The following is a 24674-nucleotide window of genomic DNA, read 5'->3' as shown; positions in this document are numbered from 1 at the left end:
CTGGAGCTCATGCGTCAAGTCATTACATTATATACTATATATTCCATTCCACGTTTTCCAGCCCCATGCTGTTCCTCTTTTTGTTTTAATCCCGAGTAACCAATTGCTGGCCCGCTGAAACCCAAGTCCAAGATCTGTGTGTGCCATACGTACGGATACGCTCGCTCGCCCGCTCGCTTACGCCAAAGTAGTAAGTAGCTACCATCCTACTCGGCCTTGCCGTTGCTGCGGGTGTCCACCCAGCTGCTGACGGCCTTGTCGACCTTGCTGCGGTACTTCTGCTGCGAGTTGCACATGTCGAGGAAGACGTCGTACTTGGCGTCGAAGAGGGCCTTCTCGGTCTCGTCCCTGCCGGGCTCGACGAGGCGGCCCGTCTTGCTCATGCGGTCCATGATGCTCCACAGCGTCTCGGGCTCCTCGCCCTCGGCGGTGCTGGCGTGGCTGGCCGCCTTGGCGCCGAGCATGGCTGCGCCGTGCACGACGGCCGCGTTGACGTACCGCGGGATGAGCACGGGCATCTGGCAGATGGTCGCCATGAGGTCCATGAGCACGGGGTTCTGGCACTGCGAGCCCGACATGAAGATGGACGAGATCTGGTGCCCGGCCTTGTTCATCTCCTGGATGATCTGGCGAGTCTGCATGGCGATGAATTCCATGGTGGCGTAGTACCACATGGCCATGTTGTCGGTGCTCTTGTCGCTGTCAATACCAATCATGCAGCCACGCATGTTGGCGTCGGCAACGGGCGACCGGTTGCCCCAGAAGTCGCCGTAGAAGAAGTAGTGGCGGCCCATGTAGGAGATGGTGGGTGCCCCGGTCTTCTCCCTGAGGTACTCGAGGTGTGCGTTGAGGAAGTCGTAGAGGTGCTTATCCTCGGCCTTCGCCAGCGAAACCGTCTCGTTGTAGGCAGGATGGATGTCAAGAACATGCCTCAGCAGCTCACCCGTCGCAGACTGGCCACCCTCGGCGAGCCAGAAGTCGGGCAGGATGACATCTCGGTAAGGACCCCACACGCCGGGGACGAATACGGGTCCCTTGGACATGGCCAGGTGGCACGTCGAAGTACCAGCGACGGCAGCCAGACGGGAGAAGGCCTGGGTCACATCGTTGTTGGGGAGGTCGGGGTTGAGCTCGCCCTCGGTGAGCTCGACCTTGGCACCCACAGTGCCAATCCACCCGGCGTAGGCATCGATCACACCACTTCCCACGGGAATGCCCTGGGGCAGACCGAGCTGCAGGGCAGCAGTCCGGCTAAGGGGACCAATGTAGTCGCCAGCGCTTGCATATGTGCCATTCTGTGAATCAATTCTATTAGCATCCCTGTCCAACCAGATGTGTGGCTTTTGCCTGTTTGGGCCCCTTGCTCCTGGTTTGTGCGGGGAGGCTGGTGGAGGAGGGGCGTGTGATGGACCGGGGGAATTGAAGCCATTGGGGGGGAAGGGGAGAAAGGGGGGGGGGTTTCTTACCACTCCATTAACACCACCCATTCGCTCAAAGTTGTTCTTGGCAAGGTCTCCGAGGCCGATTTCCTCGAAAAAGTCCTCCTGCCAACCCTTCTCGCTGCCATCGACACCAACAGGGACGAAGCCCTGCTTGCACACAGTGCTGCAGAAGCTCCGGGTCTCGTTGCCGGTGGCCAGGTGGGTGAGGGCGTCCGTCAGATCGTAGAACTTGCAGCGGTCGAACAGCTCCTTGGGCATGTTGTTCTTGAGCCACAGGGCCTTGGGGATCTCCATCTCGATGCTCATGCGGCCGCCGACGTACTTGAGCAGCTTGTGCTTGGTGTTGTTGATCTTGGTCGTCTCATCAACGGGCCGGTGGTCGAGCCACAGGATGACATTGCGGTCCTCGCCATCGGTGTTGTCAAAGTCGGGACCCGTGACGGTCACGGGCTCGTCCGTGTCGGTGGAGAAGACGGCGAGCGAGCAGGTTGCATCGAAGCCAATGCCCTTGATCTTGCTGGGATCGACGGCGGCCTCGGTCACCACGCGCCGGACGCAGTCGCAGATGCAGTGCCAGATGTTGGTGGTGGATTGTTCCTGAGCCGGGCAGTCAGTCATCGACCAATTCGAGTAAGAGAGTTGAGGAGGGTGGCCAATGAATGGTACGTACATAGTAGCCATTCTCGGGCTGCCATAGCTTGATGTCCTTGGCAGCGAGGGCCTTGATATCTCCAGTCTCGTCGATGATGCACGCGCGAGCTGATCCTGTGCCAACGTCGACCCCAATGTAGTGGTCCTGAAGGAGGGGTAGCACACCCCCAAAAGTCAGCACGAGCCAGGTTAAGACACGGGACGCACGCCACACCTCCCACTAGGTAACCTTTTTTTTATGTGACCTCGTGGGGGCGCGCCGGCTGGCGCACAAGGGAAATTTCATACCAGAACGTGAGGAGGCCTGTTTTCCATTGCAGGCAAATGGTAAGCACAGATATACAGACACTCGGTTGGAAGGCACGGTAGGGAGAGTCTGGGGACGCAGGTGAAGAGGAGATGATGCAATGGCAACGAAGGCGGTCAACGAGGCAAAGCTAGGAGCAGCCGGAGCCAGGCACTACTAGTAGGAGTACTGGATGTGTGCTGGAATGCTAGATCAAAGCTGGTGCGCAGAGTGCAGAGGCAGGCCAGGGATCATAGAGCACGCAGAGCAACCGGAAACGTCGAGCCACGAGGAGACGAAGAGGAAGAAGCAGAGGAGGGGGAGGGCAACTTACTCCATGGCCCGGATGGGCTTGTTATACTCGTACATCCTGGGCGGCTGGGCCGGATCGGCGGTAGGTATGGGGGAGAGATAGCGGTGGTGCTGACAAAAGACGCTTCGCGAAGCTTGCCAGGTGCTACCGTCTAAGAAGGTACGAGGTCTCGTCGAGGCCACCGTTGATGGCGTTGTTGGGGGAGATCAGAGACACAGCAGGGGAGGATTGTTCGGGTGCGGGTGCGTGGACGGGTGCGTGGACGGGTGCGTGGACGGGTGCGTGGACGGGCGCGTGCGGTGTGGGAGGAGGCGTGTGGCTTGCTCGGCTTGCTAAGAGCTCGGAGTCTCAGGATTCTGGTTGGAAGAAGGGATTCCAAGGGGAGATGGACGTGACAAAGAAGTGGGAGGAATGCCGCTCGCAGCATTGTGCACCGTCCGTGGGCGAGCTTAAGTTTCCGTCTGTCGAGACCCTCTCCACTTTTGCATCATGCACCCCACCTTTTGCTCCCGTGGGCCCTGGTGGGCCTCCAGGCCCAAGTGGGCGCTCCCAGGGGGGGGCGTTCCAGGGGACCAGGGGCGGTGTTGGGGGGCCCTTGGAGGGGCCCTGGAGGGGCAGATGGGGGCAAACGGGGGCAAACTAGAGGCTGCCAGCAGTGCCAGCAGCTGTCGGGTTTCAGGGGTCGATCGCTGCGTTCGGGGTCCTCGATGCCCTCGACCCTTGCTCAGCCTCCATTGCCGGACTCCCCGGAGCCCTCCAGTGCAACTCTGCAGCCCTCTGGTGCAGCGGACAAGATATCAGATGCATCGTGGGATTTTTCATTGCCAGTTCTACTCTCGTGTAGGAGGGTACGAGCACCCTCCTCCACCACTCTACGTTCCAGACGCCGCGTCCCCCGTCAGCCGCCCGACCCCGTCGTCCAGCACCTGGAGCACGACCCAATTGTCCCTCCGCTCCGCCCCGAGCCCCCCGTAGAAGCGCAGCGCGCGGTCGTTGTCGCGGTAGCAGTGCCACTCGAGCTTGGTGCAGCCCGCGCGGCGCGCCTCGGCGGCCAGCGCCTCGATCAGGCGCCGCCCGTAGCCCGCCCGCCGGAACTGCGGCAGCACGAACAGGTCCTCGAGGAAGACGCCACCCTCGGCGCGCCACGTCGAGTAGTCGTAGTAGTAGATGGCGTGGCCGGCCAGCGAACCCGCCGGCGACTCGATGACCATGGCCCAGGCGAAGCGGCGCGGCGCCGTCGTCGGGGCCGGAGCACCAGCAGGCTCACCGTCTAGGTGGAGGGTGGCCGCGAGGCTGGCCTCGGTGGCTCGGATGGTGGCCGAGGGGTTCTGCTCCTGGGCTGTCATCTTGACAAAGGAGAGGAGGGTGGCCACGTCTGCATAATATGGCGTGTCAGCTGCCCGGCTTATCTTGCGTCTGGATCCTGTGCGACATTCTTGCCTTCGCGCCGTGCGAGGCGGGTAGTTGGTCTGCCAGCCATTGTGGTACGAGAACTCCGTATTCGTGCTGCATCGAACGGGATCGTGGTCGTGGTGGTGCCCAATGGCTTCAGGACGACCTCGATTCTTATTCTTCTACAGCATTACCCATGTCGGGTGCGCCCTAGGAATCAAGGACCGTCTTTAATCACTGATACCCCTCATACTCTCCACTGACAATGTCGGCCACAGCCGATCTGCCTGGGTTGTTCTCGTGAACCACAATCCCACGATCTGCTCGTCCGTCCTCAACTACTCCGTAGTCGTGGGCCATCCACGCTGAAGCTCTCCCCCAAGCACCTCACACCGCGCATAACCAGCTCCAAAGCTCGGCAAGCGGCCAGGCGAGTGGCACCTCCAAACCCGCAGATCCAGAGGCGACATCCAGTTCCAAGGTCCAGGTGGAGTCCGCATGGGGGCACCAAAGCATCACAGTGGAGTCCATGCCACGAATTCCCATCACCTGCTCTCCACCCACCACCGTTCCAGAAGGGCCAAAAAAGGGCTGAAATCGGTCAGGGCCAAAACCACCAAACCACAGCATCTCACGATCCTCTGCCATTCCTCACCGTCTCGCCACCGCCCCCCTTCACACCGTCTTCTCACAGAGGGGCCCCCCTGGGCGCCGCTGTGGGACTCGGAGAGCAAACCAGTCGCCCAGGGCCTGCGTGGGGGGGCGAAAATCATTTCCACTCTCCGATTGCGGTGAAGGGAAATGGAGTTCCTTGACTGGGAAGAGGAAGAAAAGTTACCAGAAACAAAACAAAAAAAAGAGATTTCTGTCGTTCAGATGACCCCCCTTGGTCGCCACCCCTGACGCACCCAACATGCATTCCCGTCACGATCCTCCTCGCCAAAGGCTCAACGGCACGGCTACACGCAGGGACCCTTTTCTTTTCTTGTTGAGCTGTCTGCAGCCAGCAGGTGCAGCGCACCGTTTTGGCTACGATCGTGTCTCATTGTGTTTCCTTGTTTATTATTACTATCGTATCTTTGATCCCCTTGGGATGGGGCCCACCGGGCCAATGAGTTGCCGACACACAATTGTTCGCTTCGCTTCATCTCCTCCTCCTCCCTCGGTCAGCCAACCTTCTTCCCCGGTGCTAGTAGCTGGTCCACAGAGTCAAGTGTCAACTTTGGTAATAACGTGGATTCCTGAAATCAGGCAGCAGTGGACCCGGCTCGCCGTCTCCAGCACCCGGCCATCCCACGCCGAGCTCCCCGCGCCCCACGCCGTCCGTGCTAATAGTAGCTACACTACTCTGTACGGAGTACTAACCACTGAGTGGCAGTATTAGTAACGACGCCATCGTGAACTCGGCGGGACCACCCACCTGCTCTAGTAGTGCAGTACGAGTATTAGTCCTTAGCACCTTCCCCAACCTGTCTCGTCCCGTCTCGTCTCGTGACTTCATAATACGTAGTGTAGTAGCCGTATAAATCATTACTCGTCGTCGTCGTATTGTTGGCCCTCAACAAGAATCACCACCGTCAGAGTCGCCGCATAGGCCTCCCGCACCGCGCACGCCATGCTACATTCCAGCCGCGCCAGTCAGCATCGTCGTTGGGAGGAGGGGGGATGTAAATAGAAAACGGATCGTGGGCCGGGGAGAAAACGGTAGCACGGGAACTCACCATGTCTTGTGGATGTCCGCCACCACGGCGCTCAGCCCCCAGTGCGCGCACCACGCCCGCGCCAGCACCTCATTGTCTCGCACCCCAAACGCCTGCACCACCAGCACCATCTCCTCGTCGTCGTGATCCTCCTCCTCCCCCTCCCCCTCCTCCTGCCGCCGGTCTTGGCCCTCCCCCGCCCCCTCCTGCTGGTGGCCGTACAGGCCGCCCCAGTCGCGCACCTCCATTATCTCATCAACCTGTATCCGCCGGTAGACGTAGTCGAAGAAGAGAGGGTGCGGGCCCTCGGAGCACGGCCAGGCGCCGACAAAGGAGACGTCGTACATGAGACGCAGCGGCCAGGACACGCCGTCGATGGCGAACTGGACCGTGGCGTCGAACACGCGCGGGCCGTTGAGGCGCTCGCCCTCGCCCACGGCCGTCGCCGCCGCGCGCAGGCCCAGCGTCTCGAGGCGCACCGTGTCGACGGCGTCGAGGGCCGCGTCCGGCGCCTCGAGCACGTACTCGGCGACCGGGTAGCTGTCGGCGGCCGGGCCCAGCGGCTCGGAGCGCTCCTCCATGGACTCGACGTCCTCGAGGCGCAGCTTCTGCCGCGGCCGCCGCGTGCGGATCCGCGCAATCTGCGACCGGCCCAGGTCCGGCGTCGGGCGCCCGGGCCCCACCCACCCGGCCACCGTGTGGCACGTGGGCGCCAGGACCTTGCCCACGATGCAGCTGGCCGACCAGTACGTGTAGCTGCTGCGGTACTGGAAGCCGCAGTGTGGGTGCATGTGCGACAGCAGCGCCAGATCGTCGGTCGCCGGATCCGGGTCCAGGTCGATGAGGGTGTTCATGATGAGGAACGGGAACGTTGCCTGTCTTGGTCAGGCATGGGTGTGTCTCAAAAGAAAAAGGGGCTGGGTGTGTTGAGGAATGATGGTGCCCGCTAGGCTAGGTAGTAGTGGTAGTAGTACTCACCCCGGGGACGACGAGCCCGCTGAAGAAGGCAAAGGCATCCGAGCTGATGGTATCGAGGCTGAACTCCTCGTCTCGCTGCTTGAGGTTCTCCAGCGTCTCGTCCAGGTTCGGCCACTTCATCATCTGCGCGAACCGCCTCAGCATCTTGACCTGCCGCCTCTTGAGCTTGTACCTCAGCCTAGCTGCCAGCTGTTAGCTGCGTTCCGTTCCCTTGGTTGGTCATAGCCAGTAATATAAACGGGCCACAAGAAAAAAAGAAGCGTACTCTGGTCCGAGGTCTTGCCAAACTCCTCCACGCGCACATTCTGCCGCCACCGCCGCGCCAGGGCAAGATTCCACTGGATCGAGGGCGGTATCTGCATGAGCAGCTTCTCCTTGGCCCAGTCGCCATGCTGGCGCGACTGGATCCGCAGCTCCAGCTCCAGGCTCAGCAGCAGCTGGTGGAAGAACTTTCGGTACCGCTCCTCGTGGCCCTGGGACTTTTCGTGGCCCTCGCCGCCGCCGGAGGTGGAGAAGATGAAGCGCGTGACCACCTGGTTGCGCGGGTGGGTCAGGTCGACCCAGTCCGGGCGCGACAGCACCAGGATCAGGTCAGTGATCTGCTTGTCGAGAGTTTTGTGCGGGTTGAGGATCCTCTCCGGGTCGCGCAGGATGCGCTTGTACAGGATGCGGTACAGCAGGTCCGGATCGTCGTCCTCGAGCCCGGCGCGGAGCTCGTGGAGACGCTCCAGGATGCGCTCCAGGGGCATGGGCCTGGGCATGACGCCCGAGTCCCTCAGGGCGATGGTCGGGGGGATGGCGCTGGCAGTGGACGTCCACTGGTTGAGCGTAATGGTGCCTGGTAGCTTTCCGTAGTGGAAGGAGTAGCTCGGCTGCTCCAGGGTCTCCCAGGGATGAGTAGCGTAGTCTTTGGACTGCATCCTCATGGTCATGAGCTGCGTCATGGACTCGTGCAGGCCGGCCATGTCTGTCCCAGCACGTCGGTTCCCCGTCATGGTCGTCGCCGAGTAGAGCATGTAGAACCTGCCGGGCATGTGAGGAATGCCCCTCTTGAGGCCCCTGTGGATGGGCACACCGCGGCATACCCAGACCGAGGCCTGCTGTGGCGACAGGTCCTCGTAGGAAGCGACGCCGTTGGGCGGCCAGCGGGTCAGGGGAGCTGGCGAGGGGGTGCGGTGTCCGTTGGCCTCAGCGGGCAGCTTGCCTCTGCTCTTCCTGGACCGGGGCTGCTCGGGCTCCGTCTCCCACTCTGTATCTGGTGGTGGCTCCGTCTCTGGGCGTCTTGCCCGCCGGCTGTCTCTGGCGTCTCGAGCATCTCTGCCATCGTCCTCGTTGGGGACGGTTCGCCTCTTGTCCCGGTGGATGGCGGCATCGGGGTCGCCGACCTTGTATGGCTCGCGAGGACCCTGTGATGAGCAAGTCAGTTACATGTTTGCGTCCACATCTCATGTTCTTCCCCTCCCCGCCCCCCCAGGTGGTCGCGCGTCACCTTTCTCGCCGGCTTCTTCCCAGCCAGGCTGGCCCTGCGCAGCAATCCACCCCAGAAGCCCTTCTTCTCTTTCTGCTGCTCCATGTCGGTTGGACTGGGAACTCAATGTCCAGTCGCTGTCGCTGTCGTCGTCGTCGCTGTCGTCGCAGGCGCAGAGCGAAGCCGGTCAGACTCCCCTCCCGTCAGCCCTCGTCAAGCGTGCCACACTGCCAGCATCTCCTCGCGGGGTCCCGCCCATCAAGCCGTCGAGGCGTCGACGCGTATTTAAGCTTTCCCGCCGCAGGTTGCCGTCAGCAGTACAGCAGGCTCTGCCACAGTACTGCCACAGGGCTGCGCTCCCTCGAGGTACTGCTGCTGCTATGTATCAGGACCCCCCTTGCAGCAGGCTGCAATCAGACCTCGCACTTTGGGCACCTTGGTAGTGGAGCAGTAGTGCGTGCCTTCGTAGAGAAACGGCGGGTCTTGCCGGCCGAGGCAAACCAAGCTGCAGCGCGCGTCACACACACGAGGTCACGAAGTGAGGTCAGACTCGTAGGCAAGGACGGGCGATGGATGATGAGCAAGAGAAGGAGCACAAAAAAAAAACCCCCCCAAAAAAAAAAAGGCTGCGCCTTCGCGTGAGCTTTGTGTATCCGTACTCGGTTTATCCGAACCTCGTTTTGGATTGGGCGATTGGGTGCCGCAAAAGTGAGCTGCACAAAAACACCACTGGCACCGCAGAGGCCTGTCTAGTTATAAGAGGCTCGTGATGGGATTGGACGGATTGCATGCAACACGCGCCCTGCCCTGCATCTCGCAGCAGCAAGTCTCATGGCCACGTCTCGCCTTGGATCTAAAAAGGGGATCCCATTGGGATTCGCTGCAGTGATTCGGTGCCCAAGCTGGGGCGCATCTCGTTTGAGGCCAGTCGCCCTCTCACCGTATGCTCATCAGCCATCACTGCCTACCTACTTGGGTACTAGGTAGGTATAAGTAGGTACCTACCTAACTAGGTAGTAATAGCACTTATTACAACTAGTACTCCCGGTATCTTGGGTATGATTTATGTGCGTATACATGTCAAACTTGCCCAAGCCTCCCTTGCCAAGATGATCCTCCATGCCATGCCGACCTATCATTCAACAATACAGTGCTTTCCAAAACCCCATCCTCGCGAGCTCCCTCACTTCAGCTTCAGCTCGTCCATGACGCCTTCAGCCGGCTTCTCCCCCCATCGCTTCAATGCAGATTGATACTGTGCAATCCGTTAGCATTTGGTCCCATGGCGCAAAATAGTCCCCGATGGACATCCGGATCCCAATGCTTACCTGAAAGACAAAGTTGAGGATGAGCGCAATTATAAGCGCCACACTCATCACAATGGGGCCGACCATGTTGTCAAAGTCCTTGCCGCTCCTCTCCAGAATCATGCTGCGCCGCGTCCGCAGCATCGCGTAGCCCCAGAACCCGGCAAACGCTGCAATCAGGATGTAGACGACGCCCATTGCCTCCGCCAGGAAGTTCTCGCCCGCCGCCGTGTACAGGGCCAAGGCCAAGCTGCCCTGCAGAATGCAGATATGCTGCCACTTGAGGAACGTTCGCTCGTTCGCCAGCCAGACCTTGGGCTCAATCTTGAGCTCGCCCGCGTTCTTGATCCACTCTGTCGGCTCGACCACGCCCTCGGGCAGCTGCATCTTGCGCTCCCGCTTGGCGGTCGAGTACTTGGACAGCGAGAAACTGGGGATGACCGACGAGAGCGTTCCGTAGCCCCCGGGCTGTCTTGACCCCGACCCGCTAGATTCTCCCTCTTCTTCGACCGCCGGTTGTCTTCTCTTCTGCGTAGACGACTGGACCCTGGCCTCCGCCGCCATCCGATCCGACAAGTAGGACTGGCCCACCGGCGAGCTCTTCGCCATCTTATACGACCCAGACTTCGCCCCGATAAGGCTGCCGACGGCCATTGCGTCGTCGGCCCGCTGGGCCCGGCGTTGCTCTTCCTCTTCAAACGCCTTCAGGGGATCCTTTCGGATATCTGTTTCCAGGTCGCTGAGCCAGAAGGGCAGGCTGTTGACGTAGTCCTCAAACAGTGAGGCAACGCCATGAACGAACTTGGAGAATCGGGGAACGGGATGGACAAGGTAAGATGACATGAGATCCTGGACCCAGATAGGGCGCTTGCGGGATCCATCTTCCTTCAGCTTCAGTTCCAGCACGGCATATGGAAACTTGGACACCTCGCTCTGGTTGATGTTGGGGAAGGGATAGGTCATGTTGCTGTTGTCGATATCGGCACGGTGCCAATCATTGGGGTCCCGGCAGGGCCGACGCTTGTCAAGAGTGTCTTCCCGAATAAAGGCTAGGTCCGTATCGATGAGGATACGAACCCGGTTGTCCGTGGGCTTCTGGAAAGCGGTCCGGACGTAGTTGGCACGCAACACGGGCGAGATCTTCTTCTTCTGCACAAAGTCTTGGATCTTGTGGACCGTCTTCTTAAAAGACTCGATCTGCTCCTCAGGGCGACCCTGCCTCTCCATCTTCTGGACAGACCTCTCCATGTGATAGTCGCCGTCGAGGAAAGGCTTGACCCACTTGTCCTTGATGGGGAACTTGGCCTCATGGCTGTTACCGTTGGCATCGATCACCTTCTGCTCTAGGTATATATCGGGCCGAGAGTTGAGCTGGCTATACCAGCGGAGACGGAGGGAAGATGCCTCGGTTTCGCGGTTGACCTTTTCGGAGTAGAGCTCAAAGGTTTTGTTGTCAAAGTAGAGGGATGTCACGGCCGGCGAGTCGTTTCCGTCAGCTTCCTTGGCGGTTTGTTCGCTGTAGACCAGGGAAGGAAGATGTCTCAGAATCAAAGTCTTGACCTCGAGGAGGTTATCGGGGTGTACCCAGACTGTAACGGCACGTTAGCAATAGCTCTGCAGGTTCCGAGAAATGGAGGGCTCTCATACATTTGTGAGCAGTATATCTCTCTCCGTTGTGCGTCTCCCCTTGGCTCTCGAGATCCAAAGGCGGCTGGTCGCCACCTTCTAGCTGCTGGCGGATGGCAAAGTACATGATGGAGAGCTTGTTCAGCAGAGGCGAGTATCCCTGCTCCGAGTTGAAGGGTCTCTGGGCGAGGCTCAGCTGCATCATGGGCCGCACCCTGTAGCGATCTCCCCGCTTGCGGTCATGCTTCTTCACGATCTTGAGGAAGCCGGTGTAGTTGGTGTTGCTGAACTTCTTGAGCTCCTTGACCTCGGTGGTGATGCTGTCGAGCTCCTCCTCAAGCTCCTTGAGCCGCGCGGTCGGGATATCAGGTTTAGGTGCGGGTGCTTCAGTATCGGCTTCCGCGGCGGGGGGGGCCAGCTCCTTGAGCTTGGCAAAGGCGGCATCGACGCGTTGGCGGAGAGCGTCGAACTGCTCCTGCTGGAATTGGGCAACCTTCTCAAGCTGTACATTGAAGATCTCGTCGCAAAAACGGTTCTCGTCCTCCTCGGTCCACTTGTCGGCATCATCGTCGGGCTGGTCCTCGCGCAGGATGCTCTTGAGCTTGTTGTAGTCGATGTACTTGTCTTTCCAGGGAGGGTAGACGGCCGCCCTCAGGGTCCTGCCGAAGCGCATGATGACGGTCGGTCAATTCGGTCGTCTGGGGGATGCCCAGTCGAATCAGGAAATTATGGCCTTCCCTCTTCCACGCCTCGATGTGGACGCTTGGAGGCTGGATGCTGGGAGGTGCAGGAAAGAGGGTGAGGTCACCCCCACATATCAGGAAGCATAGTAGGTGCCAATTCCGTCGGGCTTGGCGTCGTGGATGCCCGATTGCCCTATCATGACCCAAGCTTTTGCACGTGCAAGGAAGCTTTTTCACATGCCCAGGCCCCACCAGGTGCCCAAGGCCCGGCAAAATGACGCAGCGGTGGCTGATCTACAGCAGTCCTTGTCCACGCTAACAAACACCTGACAGCGTCTACGTGCGAATTTCCATTGGCAAATCAGATCAAGACTTCTCCCACTTCTCCTCCTCCTCGCCTTCAATCGATTCGGCTTTAGGGGGTCGTCATGGGCGTGAAGAAAACGAGTTGCTTGCCATTCTACCCTCTCAGCGGTCGCTAGAACCACCTGGATATGTGGAAACTGAAAATATGCCCCCGGCACCATCGAACTAGCCCCTTCGACCTCTGAAATATCCATCAAAACACTACCTGCGGCGTGCATTTAGAGTACGTATCGGAAAGCCAGGTTCTCCTTGTCAGTCAAGTCCTCCCAGGCGTGCGTAGTATTGTCGCGGCGAGCCTCGACGACTCCCTGCGCAGCAAGCTCGTCCCGCTTCTTGTTCTCGCGCACAAGATACCACCGGAGAGCAATGATGATGATGACGAGAAGGACATAGCAGCCAATGTGCGTCGAGAAGGCGATGAAGTAGCGAGGTGCATCCCACGAGAGGAACACCTGGGGGCCTAGCACAGACAAACAGGGCCAGTTAGCTCGGCCAGACCGCACCGTACATCTTCGGGGCCATGAAACGTACCAATAGCGTTACCTGCAGCCCAGAAAATAAAGTTGAAAGCCACGGCAACCGTCTTCTTGGTCTGCCCAGCAATGTTTCGGGACAGGAGCGAAAGCGCGAGGGTCTGCGCGGCCCAGAAAGACAGGGTGATGTAGTATGAGATGAGAAGGCCGATGTTCTGGGCACGACTAACATTAGGCTTGTAGCCCATGATGATTCCCGTACCCAGGAAGGAGAAAGCCATGAAACCGAGCATGGTGTATAGACTCTGGTCGGTCTTCTTGACGATCCAGTTCGATCCAAGGAGGACGATGATGATATAAAAGCCGAGGACCATGGCCAAGAGCTGCGTCTCCAGTGTGGTAAAGCCGAAGCTCTTGATGACAATGTTGGAGAAGCCGCCGAGGCCCGAAGTAGGCAGTGTGGTGGTCAAGGAGACCATGCCATACGCCCACACCTGGGGGTCCTTGAGACCCTCGATGAACTGATGCTTCTTGAACTGGCGGTTCTGGAGGCCGGTTTGGTTATCTCGAACTCGCTCGACCATCTCGTGCTTCTCCTGTTCAGTGAAGCTGGCTTCGAGTCAGCAAATCGCATAGCGCCGGACGGGACAGGAAACATGGGGGCAATGAACCATTTCGCACGCATTGGGCTGTCGGGCATCCAAAACCCGACCCAAACGCCAAAGAAGACGGAGATGATGCCGTAGGACAGGAAGAGCCACTGCCAGCTCTTGAGCGGCCCTGTCTCGATGAGAGAGAAGCAGTAGGCCAGAAGTCCGCCGACAATCTGCTGCATACCGTTCATCATGTACCTGAGGTCCACCTTATTCAATAACGGCAGTCATCTAAATTCAGGGGCGCATTGGCATACCAGTAAGTGACTCTTGCTGCTTGTTCCTCACGGCGATACCACATGGAAGAAAGGACAACAAAGCCGGGCTGGCAGACGGACTCGAATATTCCGAGCAGAGTACGAACGACGAGCAGCCCGGTAAAATCGGAGCAAGCGGCGTGGCAGGCCAAGGTGATGCCCCAGGCTACAATGCAGAAGCTGAGATACTTGGCGATGGGGATTCGAGTTAAAAGCCAGTTCTGCGGGTACTCGACGATCAGGACAGCGATGTAGATACATGTGATGAGCCAATTGTACTGTATTTTATCCGTGGTCAGCCAGTCCTTCCTCTGCTAGCAGGGGGGATAGGGGTCTTTGATCAAACATACATCTTGAGTGACCACATCGTTCTCATCAACCATGCCAGTGTCCTTGGGAAGACCCATGATGGAGGAAAAAGAGAGCGTTCCCTTATCAATGGCTTGAAGGAAGTAAGTCGATATCATGACGACCAAGACGCGTCGGTCGATCTTCTTCCTGAGCTCATCGCTGCGCTCCTTGCTGATGGGAACGCGGTCCTCGGCGATATACTGGGCAAGCTCCTTATCAATCTTGTCGTAACGCTGGTTGTCTCCTTTGCCATCGGGATCGACAATACCAGCCTCGGCCCCCTTGACGGGCAACTTGGAGTCCTCGGGCAGGTTGGCCGGGGCCGCCTTGGGCTCACCGCGGCGCCACATGTTTGTCGGGACAATCCTGGAAGATCGGAACTGCTGCGTAATGGTGAAAGGGCGCCTCAGCCAGTACTGGGACAGATGTCGAGGAAGAGGGCGGCAGCCGATGGAGAAAATGAGGCCTGCAAAGATGCCACTCACACACATAATACGAGTCTGGGTAGATCGGCTCTTTTAACACGGGGTCGAATGTCGGTCACCGACTCATCTTCACCCGGTACCCCAAACCCCGACATCTTCCAGGATACATGGCTTGCATCTATGCGCAGTGCGGTGGTCGATATTGTAGTGCATTGACCCGAGCCCCCAAAGACCGGTCTCTGATCCTGGTCTGTTGCTTGTAGCGCCGGGCCAGGATTGGATGGATGGCGGTCAGGTAGTGTTCCCCGGGTCCCATCCACCCCGGGAGCCGACAAACGAATCGTCTGGGGAGAGGGTAGTAGTCCAGGAGTCTAATGGATGCCGGGCATCGATAGACCGAGATGATATATTCCCGGTGTCGCCCCACAGCCCCCATGTACTACCATGCACTGTCGATTTAGCTAGCTGGCTGGGCGGGTGAGTATTAACCGCATCATTGCGTCTTGAGGATCCCCATGTAGGACGTCATGGACAAGGCTGGATCTTGAGGACCTCAAGGTCAGGAGGGCCACATCTTGCACCCTTCAGCATCAGAGAAGCCAGAGAAGGTGCAACTGGGTACTGCTTTCCTCGCCTGATGCTCGCTAGACCGACTGCTCCCGCCCCAGGTGTCATGAAGGGAGCTAGGGGGGGCGAAGCACACCAGGGTGACTGATTGGAGGAATTTCCCCCATCCCTCAATGCCGGGGGGGGCGGGTTCTCGAGACGCCACTCGCAAGTCGCATGTCGCAAGCCGATGAACCTGACTTCCAGTTACTACTAGTACCATGACATGATTTTCTCTCTCGGTGTGCTTTGAACCGGCTGGTCTCTTCTCTCCTAACCAAGAGAAAGACTCTGTCGCCAGGTCGAGACCGACAACGGCGACAAACATCAACCGGCGAGGAGAATGCCCTTGTTGGAATTTACCCCGCGGTCCCCCACAGCATCCCCATGGCCATGTGCGGAGAGACCCATCCGCTTATACCCCGATATGGCATGTCTAGATAATATACTAGTTAGGTAGTGCCTACGAATAGATCGGACGAACATCAAATGTCTGTACTCCAGATCTGAGCTCCTCTTGATCTGTTCCAATACAGCACGGAGTATCCGTGCGTACTAGGATGTAGACTATCCAGACGAATACTACAGCTTCACACAGGATGTGTACACAATCCAAATGGTGCAACTATATATGTATTCATAATGCGTATATACTCAATCATGACCAACATGAAGCATTTCATCAAAACAGAACCGTGTCTCCAGTCTATGGTATCGCAACAGACCCGTCCCCCCTTCTTGATTTTGCAAGCTGAAATCCAAAGCAAATAACTCCGCGCTCGATCGACAATCTGGATGTAGGTGAGCAAAGGAAGCCCGCCCTCTTTAAGCGGCCTGAGCTTGAGGCTCGATCGTATTAAAGATCTCCTCCGCCGTGCGCTTGACGATACCGCCAGTGACGGGGAGGTTGGTGCTGTTCTCCAAGTACAGATCGACCTCGCGAGCAGCCATGCGACCCTCATTGATGCCCCTGAATACACTGGTTAGCGCCATGGGTCTTCCACAGGAAGATAGAAAAACTTACCAAACAATCAGGGACTGGCCACGACGAGCGTCACCGGCAGCAAACACGCCATCAATGTTGGTGCTGTACTTGCCGGGAGGCGTCTTGACGTTCTTGCGAGCATCCTTCTCAATCTCATCGCCCAGGACACGACCCTCGGGGCCGAGGAAACCCATAGACAGGAAGACGAGGTCGGCGGGGAAGAACTCCTGCGAGCCCTCGACCTTCTTCATGTCCCAGCCACCGCTGGGCGAGCGAGTCCACTCAACACGGATGGTGTTGATGCCCTTGACCTTGCCGGTGCCGTCATCGACGAACTCCTCGGACATGATGCAGTACTCACGGGGGTCCTTGCCGGTGTGTTGGCGCACCTCGGTGTGACCGTAGTCGACGCGGTAGATGCGAGGCCACTGGGGCCAGGGGTTGTCACGGGCACGCTCCGGCGGCGGCTGTGGCAGCAGTTCGAAGTTGGTGACCGACTTGGCTCCGTGGCGGACCGAGGTACCGATGCAGTCGTTACCGGTATCACCACCGCCAATGACGACAACGTGCTTGTCCTTGGCGGAGATGTAGGCGTTGTCGGCGAGCTCGGAGTCAAGCAGCGACTTGGTGTTCTTGTGGAGGAACTCCATAGCGAAGTGGATGCCCTCCAGCTCACGACCCTTGATGGGGAGGTCACGGGCGACAGTGGCACCAGTGGCGATGACGACGGCGTCGTTGCCGGCCTTGAGGTCCGCGAGCGTGGGCTGCCCTTCCTCGCCAATGGCAACTCCAGTGACAAAGTTGACACCCTCAGCGGCCATGAGGTCGGTACGGCGCTTGACAATGCGCTTGTCAAGCTTCATGTTGGGGATACCGTACATCAGGAGACCACCCAGGCGGTCGGCACGTTCGTAGACGGTGACAGTGTGACCAGCCCGGTTGAGCTGATCAGCACAGGCCAGGCCAGCAGGGCCGGAGCCAATGATAGCAATGTTCTTGCCGGTTCGGACCTTGGGAGGCTTAGGAACCATCCAGCCCATCTCGAAGCCACGATCAATGATAGCACACTCGATAGACTTGATACCAACGGGATCTTCGTTGATGCCCAGGACGCAAGCACCCTCGCAAGGAGCGGGGCACACACGGCCGGTGAACTCGGGGAAGTTGTTGGTCATGAGAAGGCGGTTGAGAGCATCCTGCCACTGGTTCTGGAAGACCAGCTCGTTCCACTTAGGAATGATGTTGGAGATGGGGCAGCCCGTCTCCGACTGGCAGAAAGGAACACCGCAGTCCATGCAGCGAGCGGACTGGTACTTGAGCTCGTCCTCGTTAAGGCGCGAGCTCAGCTCAGCCCAATCCTTGGTTCGGGTGGCGACGGACCGGTACTTCTCAGAACGACGAGCGTACTTCTTGAAGCCCTTGGTCTTGTCAAGAACAAGAGCACGCTTCTTATCGGCAGCGTTGTCGCCGACGGCCTCCTCGAGATCCAGGAGCTTGGCGGCCTTCTCCTCCTTCTTATGGCTGACACCAGACACAATGGGCAGGTTGTACTCGGCACGCTTGGCCTCCTCAGCCGCCTTGGCTTCCTCCTCGAGGACGCGCTTGTAGTCGACGGGAAGGACCTTGATGAACCGGGGCAGGGCACGGTTGAAGTCGACCAGGATGCGGGCAGCCAGCTCGGAGCCGGTGTAGTGGTGGTGGTCCTCAACGAGGCCACGGACAAAGGCAACCTCGGCGGGGTCATCGAGAGGGCCAGCCTCAACCATCTCCGTGTTGAGCTTGGACTCAAAGTCACCGTTGACATCAAGGATATAGGCGATACCACCGGACATACCGGCAGCAAAGTTGCGGCCAGTGTTGCCCAAAATGACAACGCGACCACCAGTCATGTACTCGCAGCCGTGGTCACCAACACCCTCGACGACAGCCGTGGCACCGGAGTTGCGGACGGCGAAACGCTCAGCAGCCACACCACGGAAGAAGCAAGTACCAGTGGTAGCACCGTACAAGCACACGTTACCGATGATGATGTTCTCCTCCGCCTTGAAGACGGCAGAGCGGGGCGGGTAGACGATGAGTCGGCCACCCGAGAGACCCTTGCCGACGTAGTCGTTGGCGTCACCCTCAAGCTCCAGAGTCACACCAGGAGCCAGGAAGGCACCAAACGACTGACCGGCAGAGCCCTTGATGTTAACATGGACAGTGTCCAGGGGCAGTCCCTTCTCGCCGTAGCGCTTGGAGATCTGGTAGGACAGGGAGGTACCCATGGCCCGATCGGTGTTGACAATGTCACACTCGATCCGAGAAGGAAGACCCTTGTCAAGGGTCAACTCGGCCTCGGAGATCAGCTTGTTATCCAGGCGGACGTAAAGCTTGTGGTCCTGCTTCCGCACGTTGAAGGTAGCAACGCCAGGGCGCAGCTTGTGGGCGGGGGTGAGCAGGAGAGACAGGTCAATGTTCTGCGTCTTCTTGGTGCGCAGGTCATCCCGGACCTTCAGGACCTCAACATGGCCAACCATCTCATTGATTGTGCGGAAACCGAGCTGGGCCATGATGGCGCGGAGCTCGTTGGCCACATAGTAGAAGAAGTTGATGACATGCTCAGGCGTACCCTCAAACTTCTTCCTCAGGTCAGGATCCTGGGTAGCAATACCGACCGGGCAGGTATTCAGGTGGCACTTGCGCATCATGATGCAGCCCATGGCGATAAGAGGAGCGGTGGCGAAACCCCATTCCTCGGCACCGAGCAGACAGGCGATGGCGACATCCCTGCCAGTCCTCAGCTGACCATCAGTCTGAACGACAACACGGCCACGCAGGTCGTTAAGAACAAGCGTCTGATGCGTCTCAGCGAGACCCAGCTCCCAGGGAAGACCGGCATACTTGATACCGGTCCAGCGGGAGGCACCGGTACCACCATCGTGGCCCGAGATGAGGATATGGTCGGCCTTGGCCTTGGCGACACCCGAGGCGACGATACCGACACCGACCTCGGAGACGAGCTTGACCGAGACGCGGGAACGCGGGCTCGAGCACTTGAGATCGTAGATGAGCTGCTTGAGATCCTCGATAGAGTAGATGTCGTGATGCGGGGGCGGGGAGATGAGACCCACTCCAGGGGTGGAATGGCGGGTGCGAGCGATGGACTTGGACACCTTGTGGCCGGGAAGCTCACCACCCTCACCAGGCTTGGCACCCTGGGCCATCTTGATCTGCAGCTCATCGGAGTCGGCCAGGTAGGCAGAAGTGACACCGAAGCGACCAGAGGCAACCTGCTTGATGGCGGACCGCATGGTATCGCCGTTGGGCATGCGCTCCGAGCGCTCGGGGTCCTCACCACCCTCGCCAGTGTTGGACTTGCCACCAAGGCGGTTCATGGCGACGGCCAGAGTCGAGTGAGACTCCATGGAGATGGAACCGTAAGACATGGCACCCGTGCAGAAGCGACGGACAATCTCAGTCCAAGGCTCAACCTGGTCAATGGGGATGGGCTCGCAGTCGTCAAACTTGAAGTCAAGCATACCACGGAGCGTGCAAGACTTGATCTGCTCATACTCGGAGCGGGAGTACGCCTCGTAGGACTTGTCGTTCTTGGTGCGGACGGCATCCTGGATGTTGGCAATGGAGGTAGGATCGTTGACGTGGGGCTCGCCACCGTCGCGCCAATGGTACTCGCCAGACTCGGGGAGGCCCTGGATGCCGACGGTGTAGCGGGAGGGGAAGCCACGCTCATGGAAGCGGAAGGCATCCTCGGCGATGAGCTCGAAGGTCATACCCTTGATGCGCGAGGCAGTGCCCCTGAAGCAGCGCTCGACAACAGTGTCGTCGAGACCAAGAGCCTCGAAGATCTGAGCACCCTTGTACGAGGCTAGAGTGGAAATGCCCATCTTGCTCATGACCTTGAGGATGCCGCCGTCGCAAGAGTGCTTGTAGTTGCGGATGAGCGCGTCATCGGTGATGTCCTTCTTGATCAGGCCCTCGCGGTTCAGCTTGAGGATGCACTCCATAGCCAGGTAGGGGTTAACAGCGTCGGCACCGTAGCCGAGGAGGACACACATGTGGTGAACCTCACGAGCCTCGGCGGTCTCGACGACCAGAGCAGCCATGGAACGCCACTTGTTGGCGACAAGGTGGTGATGGACCATAGCAGAGGCCAGGACGGCCGAGACAGGGACGCGGTCGGCGGAGGTCTTGCGGTCGGACAGGACAATGATGCGGTCCCGAGCCTCGATGGCAGCGTCGGCTTCCTTGCAGATCTCGTCGAGATGCTTGATGTATCCCTGGACGCCCTCGCTCTTGGGGAAAGTCAGGTCAATGGTCTTGACGGTCCACTCGGGGTAGATAGTAGACATGTTGTTCAAGCTGTTAAACTCGGGCATAGACAGGATGGGGCTGGGCAGCAGGAGGCGGCCACACTGAGAAGCATCCATCTCGAGAAGGTTGCCCTGGGGACCGACGTAGCACTCCAGGGACATGACAATCGACTCCCGGATAGGGTCGATGGGAGGGTTGGTGACCTGGGCGAAGAGCTCACGGAAGTAGTCGTAGAGAAGACGAGGAGCCTCGGTCAAGCAAGCCAAAGGTCCATCGTTACCCATGGAACCCAGGGCTTCCTTCTCATCGGCAGCCATGGGGGCGAGGAGCAGGCTGACCTGCTCATGGGTGTAGCCAAAGGACAGCAGGAGAGGATCCTGCTGGAGGAGAGTCTCATCAGGCTTGGCCTGGATGTCAAACTTGGTCTCGAGCGCCTCAACCACCTTGGGCATGGTGATAAGCTCACGGTCGAGCCAGGCTCGGAAGTCCTGGCGGCTGGAGACGGCCTCCTTGAGCTCCTTGTCGTCGATGATGCGACCGGCCTGGGTATCGACCAGAAGCATACGACCGGGCTGCAGGCGACCCTTCTGAACGACGCTCTCGGGCTCAACGGGGATTGTGCCAACCTCGGAGGCACAGATGATGCGGTCATCGTCCATGACATAGAATCGGCAGGGGCGGAGACCGTTGCGGTCCAGGTTGGCACCGCAGAAGCGGCCGTCGGCAAAGGTAAAAAGAGCCGGGCCATCCCAAGGCTCCATCTGGCAAGCGGCCCACTCGTAGAAAGCAGCCTTCTTGGGGTCCATGCTGTCATTGCCCTGCCAGGCCTCAGGGACCATGAGCATGACAGCCTCGGGGAGAGAAAGGACACCGTTGATGGTCAGCAGCTCGAGGACGTTGTCGAACGCAGCCGAATCGGAGCCACCGTCCTCGACAATAGGGTAGAGAGACTCGAGCTCATCCTTGAAGATGTCCGAGTTCATGACACCCTCACGGGCGCGCATCCAGTTCTTGTTGCCGCGCAGAGTGTTGATCTCACCGTTGTGAGCGGCCCAGCGCAGGGGCTGGGCGCGGTCCCAGGAGGGGAACGTGTTGGTGGAGAAACGCGAGTGGACGAGGGCAAAGTGAGCTTCGTAGTCGGCGTTGACCAGGTCGTGGTAGTACGAGTACACCTGGATGGGGGCAAGCTGACCCTTGTAGATAATGTTCTTGTTGGAGAGGGAGCAGACGTAGAACCAGTTTCCAAGGCCAATAGTGTGCGTAGCCCGTTTCCGGAGCACGTACAGCTGGCGCTCGAAGTACTTCTCGTCAAACTTCTCGGCATCCGTCATCTCAGGGGCGACCCCAGAGCCGTAGGCCGAGGCGAGGACGACGAAGGGCTGAGCAATGATGGGCTCGCGGGATTTAGCCGCGGGGCCGAGCAGAGTCGAGTCGACGGGAGGCCGTCGCCATCCCAGGACTCGCAGGCCCAACGATTCGGCAACATCTTCCAGCTGCCTCTTGGACTCCTCAAACGTCTCTTCGTCGGGCTTGAAGAACAGGTTGCCCACGGCGTACTGGCCGGGGGGCGGGAGCTTGATGTCCTCCTCCTTCTCAAAGTTCTTGACAAAGAACCGGTGGGGGATGGAGGTCATGACACCAGCGCCATCACCATCTCGTGCATCAGATCCCACGGCACCACGGTGGGTCATGTTGCACAGGAGGTTGCGCGCATCGCTCACGATCTTGTGGCTAGGCTTGCCCTTGATGTGGCTGGCTTCTGTCAGAATGCCGAATGAAATTGCATCACGAGGGGGGCAAGCTACTCACCATGCAAAGCCGACACCACAGGCATCCTTCTCGAAGGAAGGGTCATACAGACCCTGCTTCACGGGCAGGGCACCAGCCCACGACTCATTGTTCTCGGTCTGGTACTCATAGGGATGGTATGTTTCTTTCTCGGAATCGAGGTGAATTTGTCGGTCGTCGAAATCCGCGGGCAGGCCCATGCTAGGCGAGGCTATGCTGCAGCCTAGCTAGAGATGGGGCGGGTGTGGGATAATGAGGTAGTGGCGCGAAACCACGTCGGGGCGGAGCGAAGAGTTTGACGAATGTCGGCGAGAGCAGCAAAGGCCGCTCCAACGCTAATCTAATGATCACAAAAAAAAGACGAGGTCAGCTTCGAGTCTTTGGGAGGTTTGCGATGCGTGTTGAGGGGACGTGATTGTTTCCTCTTTGCGAGGATAAAGCGGCAGAAACAAGCTTCTGGGCGATTGGCACCATTGTTTGGTGCCATTCGGGCAAGTGGGGGTGGGGCCAACTTTTTTTGGCGGTCCCCCACGATACCCCTCTTCACAAAAGGCCGGAAAAAAAAAGAACTGAATTGTGGGCAACCACTGGAGACGCTGGCATTGCCACTGACAACTGGGACGGTCGCGGACGAAAGACACCACCACCACCATGTCAAGAGAGCCCGAACCATCACGCCCTGCGCTGCATCAATGTTCGCATCGCAACAACGCAAACACCGTTCCCATGTAGCTATCTGTCACTGGGAGCGCAGTGGCGCCGTAGTACCACAAGTAGCCCAGCAGGTGAGCAATGCAGCAATGTAGTGCCAAATGCAGGTCGTGCAGACGTGATGGGTTCGTTCCACCAGGGCCTGCCCCTCAGGCGCTAGCAGCTCTCTGGATCAGGCAATGGCGCTCCGGACCGCTGGACGTCATGCAGCGTGGGATGCATACTGACAACAGCCAATTATGACCCCATGCAGCCCCGGCCATGGCCATGCGGCTAAGGCCTCGTTGCCTTCTCTGCCGCACGCGCCAAAGTGACCGAGCCAGCCTTGCCATCGGGACTGGCCGACATCAGGAGCAGAGTCAAGGAGGCGGTTCGCTTGTCTCGGCTCTTCCGACATTTCTGATGTTTTTTTTCTTCTTGCCTCGCTCGCGATGGAACATCCTGGTCGATGAAGATTCCCTCCGAGTCCGGTCACCCGTCCCGCCAACTACCGCCATTGCTCAGACCCAAGCCATGGCATAACAGCTAGTATGCCTCGAAGGTGGTCGTCGCCCGTTCCCCGCCTCTTGAGGCCAAGCGGGGCCAATTGGTGAAATAATAGGATAGTGTGCTCTTGGGAAAGGAAACCTGTTGGCAGCAAACAAAAACAACTTACCGGCTGACTTAGTCCTCGGGGTCAGTGCCTTTCTATCGGGGGTATCGTGGCAGTGGCTTCGAATCGTCAGGAATAGTAGAGAAGAGCAAGAGAACAAGAAGAGTAAATCGAAGAAAGCTCCAGAGGAGGGGGGAGGGAGGGCACGGCTATGCTTTTATTTTGGAATGGAGGGACCTCCAGGTGTCGGCGTAGGCGTGGTGGGAGTGGGCGAAACTGCTGCGTACGAATAATAACCCGCAAGCGTCGTCGAGTCAAACCACCATCGACGGATGCCAAGCCCGGCAATAGAATCGATGGAGGAGTCCAGCCGGGTCCTAGACTCCTAGCCTCCTAGCTGGCCTGGGTGGGGAGAGCAGCACAGCGGTACCACAACACCACGGCACCACAGCACCACAACAGGGGACCAGTCCGCTTTCCGGAACATGCTCTGCCCATCCTTTGCCGCAGCCTAGGAGGCGTTCGCTGTGGCTACAGTACTGGTTGGCACCGTACATAATACCTACTAGTACTTTGCATGCGACTCTTCAGATAGCAGATACATAGCAGTCGAAATTAAGTTGCGGGTGGTTTGTCTAGCCTCGCACTCTGCCTACCTGCTGCTGGTCATCTCCCATGTGCAACGCGACCCAGACGGAGGTCGGGAGATCGTGGGAGAGTCCAGTGCGAAGAGTGGGGGCTTTCTCTCACTGCATTGGACCTCCACTGGCGGCTGCACAGCCTGCCTGCACCGGTGCAGACTCAGGTCAACACCATGAAACACTCTCCCGCCTTCAGGCACTGCAGGTTGTCCTTCTTTTTTTCGACCGCCTTGATTATTAGCGCTTTGCTCGCCAAAACCCACGGCACACTGGATCGACGCCAGAAAACACCGCAAGTTTGAAGCGGGAGGCGGATATTCCGCCTCTGTCCCTTGGCCTCCACAGGAGGCGAAGTGCTTAGTGCATTCTGGCCTTGCCAATCGGTCGCTGTCCAATTCCTCTTACCCAGGCCCGCCCTCCGCGTACGAGATGCGCCGCCGATGAACGGAGCCCAACTCGCGTCGCTGATGTCAACCCACTGCTGACCGACCGGCCTCTTACTCGTTCGTCACGCCACACGTCAGCCAATTTGCCTTGCCTTCACGCTGATGGGCGAAAAAGCATGCGACTGATCGACGCATCGCTTTCGCCAAAATACAGGGAACAGGGCAATCCGAGGCAACCGACATGCACAACCAATTTCCCCACGATCTGCGCAAATAGTAG

The 24674-nt window shown here is 58.8% G+C and overlaps 6 protein-coding genes across 6 annotated transcripts; all 6 read right to left on the bottom strand.

The window, feature by feature from the left end:
• Positions 1-206: 206 nt before the first annotated feature.
• On the bottom strand, positions 207-2718 carry ACO1O0_006486 (uncharacterized protein; the record flags this gene model as incomplete). Its single annotated transcript, XM_083195877.1, has 5 exons — positions 207-1295; positions 1467-2039; positions 2113-2238; positions 2382-2397; positions 2714-2718. The coding sequence occupies 5 exons, from the start codon at positions 2716-2718 to the stop codon at positions 207-209; spliced, it is 1809 nt and encodes a 602-aa protein (XP_083048893.1).
• An 846-nt stretch (positions 2719-3564) lies between these two features.
• ats1_2 (Peroxygenase 1) lies at positions 3565-4282 on the bottom strand (the record flags this gene model as incomplete). Its single annotated transcript, XM_083195876.1, has 2 exons — positions 3565-4067; positions 4279-4282. 2 exons carry the CDS (start codon positions 4280-4282, stop codon positions 3565-3567), a joined length of 507 nt encoding a protein of 168 aa, XP_083048892.1.
• Positions 4283-5614: 1332 nt separating this feature from the next.
• ACO1O0_006484 (uncharacterized protein) lies at positions 5615-8335 on the bottom strand (the record flags this gene model as incomplete). Its single annotated transcript, XM_083195875.1, has 5 exons — positions 5615-5702; positions 5806-6659; positions 6763-6944; positions 7028-8168; positions 8252-8335. 5 exons carry the CDS (start codon positions 8333-8335, stop codon positions 5615-5617), a joined length of 2349 nt encoding a protein of 782 aa, XP_083048891.1.
• Positions 8336-9413: 1078 nt separating this feature from the next.
• Positions 9414-11836, bottom strand: VTC2 (VTC domain-containing protein; the record flags this gene model as incomplete). Its single annotated transcript, XM_083195874.1, has 3 exons — positions 9414-9485; positions 9559-11126; positions 11185-11836. The coding sequence occupies 3 exons, from the start codon at positions 11834-11836 to the stop codon at positions 9414-9416; spliced, it is 2292 nt and encodes a 763-aa protein (XP_083048890.1).
• A 594-nt stretch (positions 11837-12430) lies between these two features.
• On the bottom strand, positions 12431-14437 carry ACO1O0_006482 (major facilitator superfamily domain-containing protein; the record flags this gene model as incomplete). The annotated part of the gene is made up of 6 exons (XM_083195873.1): positions 12431-12672; positions 12744-13298; positions 13367-13536; positions 13596-13873; positions 13946-14362; positions 14432-14437. The coding sequence occupies 6 exons, from the start codon at positions 14435-14437 to the stop codon at positions 12431-12433; spliced, it is 1668 nt and encodes a 555-aa protein (XP_083048889.1).
• A 1365-nt stretch (positions 14438-15802) lies between these two features.
• On the bottom strand, positions 15803-22264 carry GLT1 (glutamate synthase (NADH); the record flags this gene model as incomplete). The annotated part of the gene is made up of 3 exons (XM_083195872.1): positions 15803-15947; positions 16002-22028; positions 22086-22264. 3 exons carry the CDS (start codon positions 22262-22264, stop codon positions 15803-15805), a joined length of 6351 nt encoding a protein of 2116 aa, XP_083048888.1.
• Positions 22265-24674: the final 2410 nt, after the last annotated feature.

This window comes from Amphichorda felina (genome assembly GCF_050947745.1).
Source record: "Amphichorda felina strain 45539 chromosome Unknown scaffold_6, whole genome shotgun sequence".
Lineage (NCBI taxonomy): Eukaryota > Fungi > Ascomycota > Sordariomycetes > Hypocreales > Bionectriaceae > Amphichorda > Amphichorda felina.
Note: the sequence above shows the minus strand (reverse complement) of the source record. Positions and strands in the feature narration are given on the sequence as shown.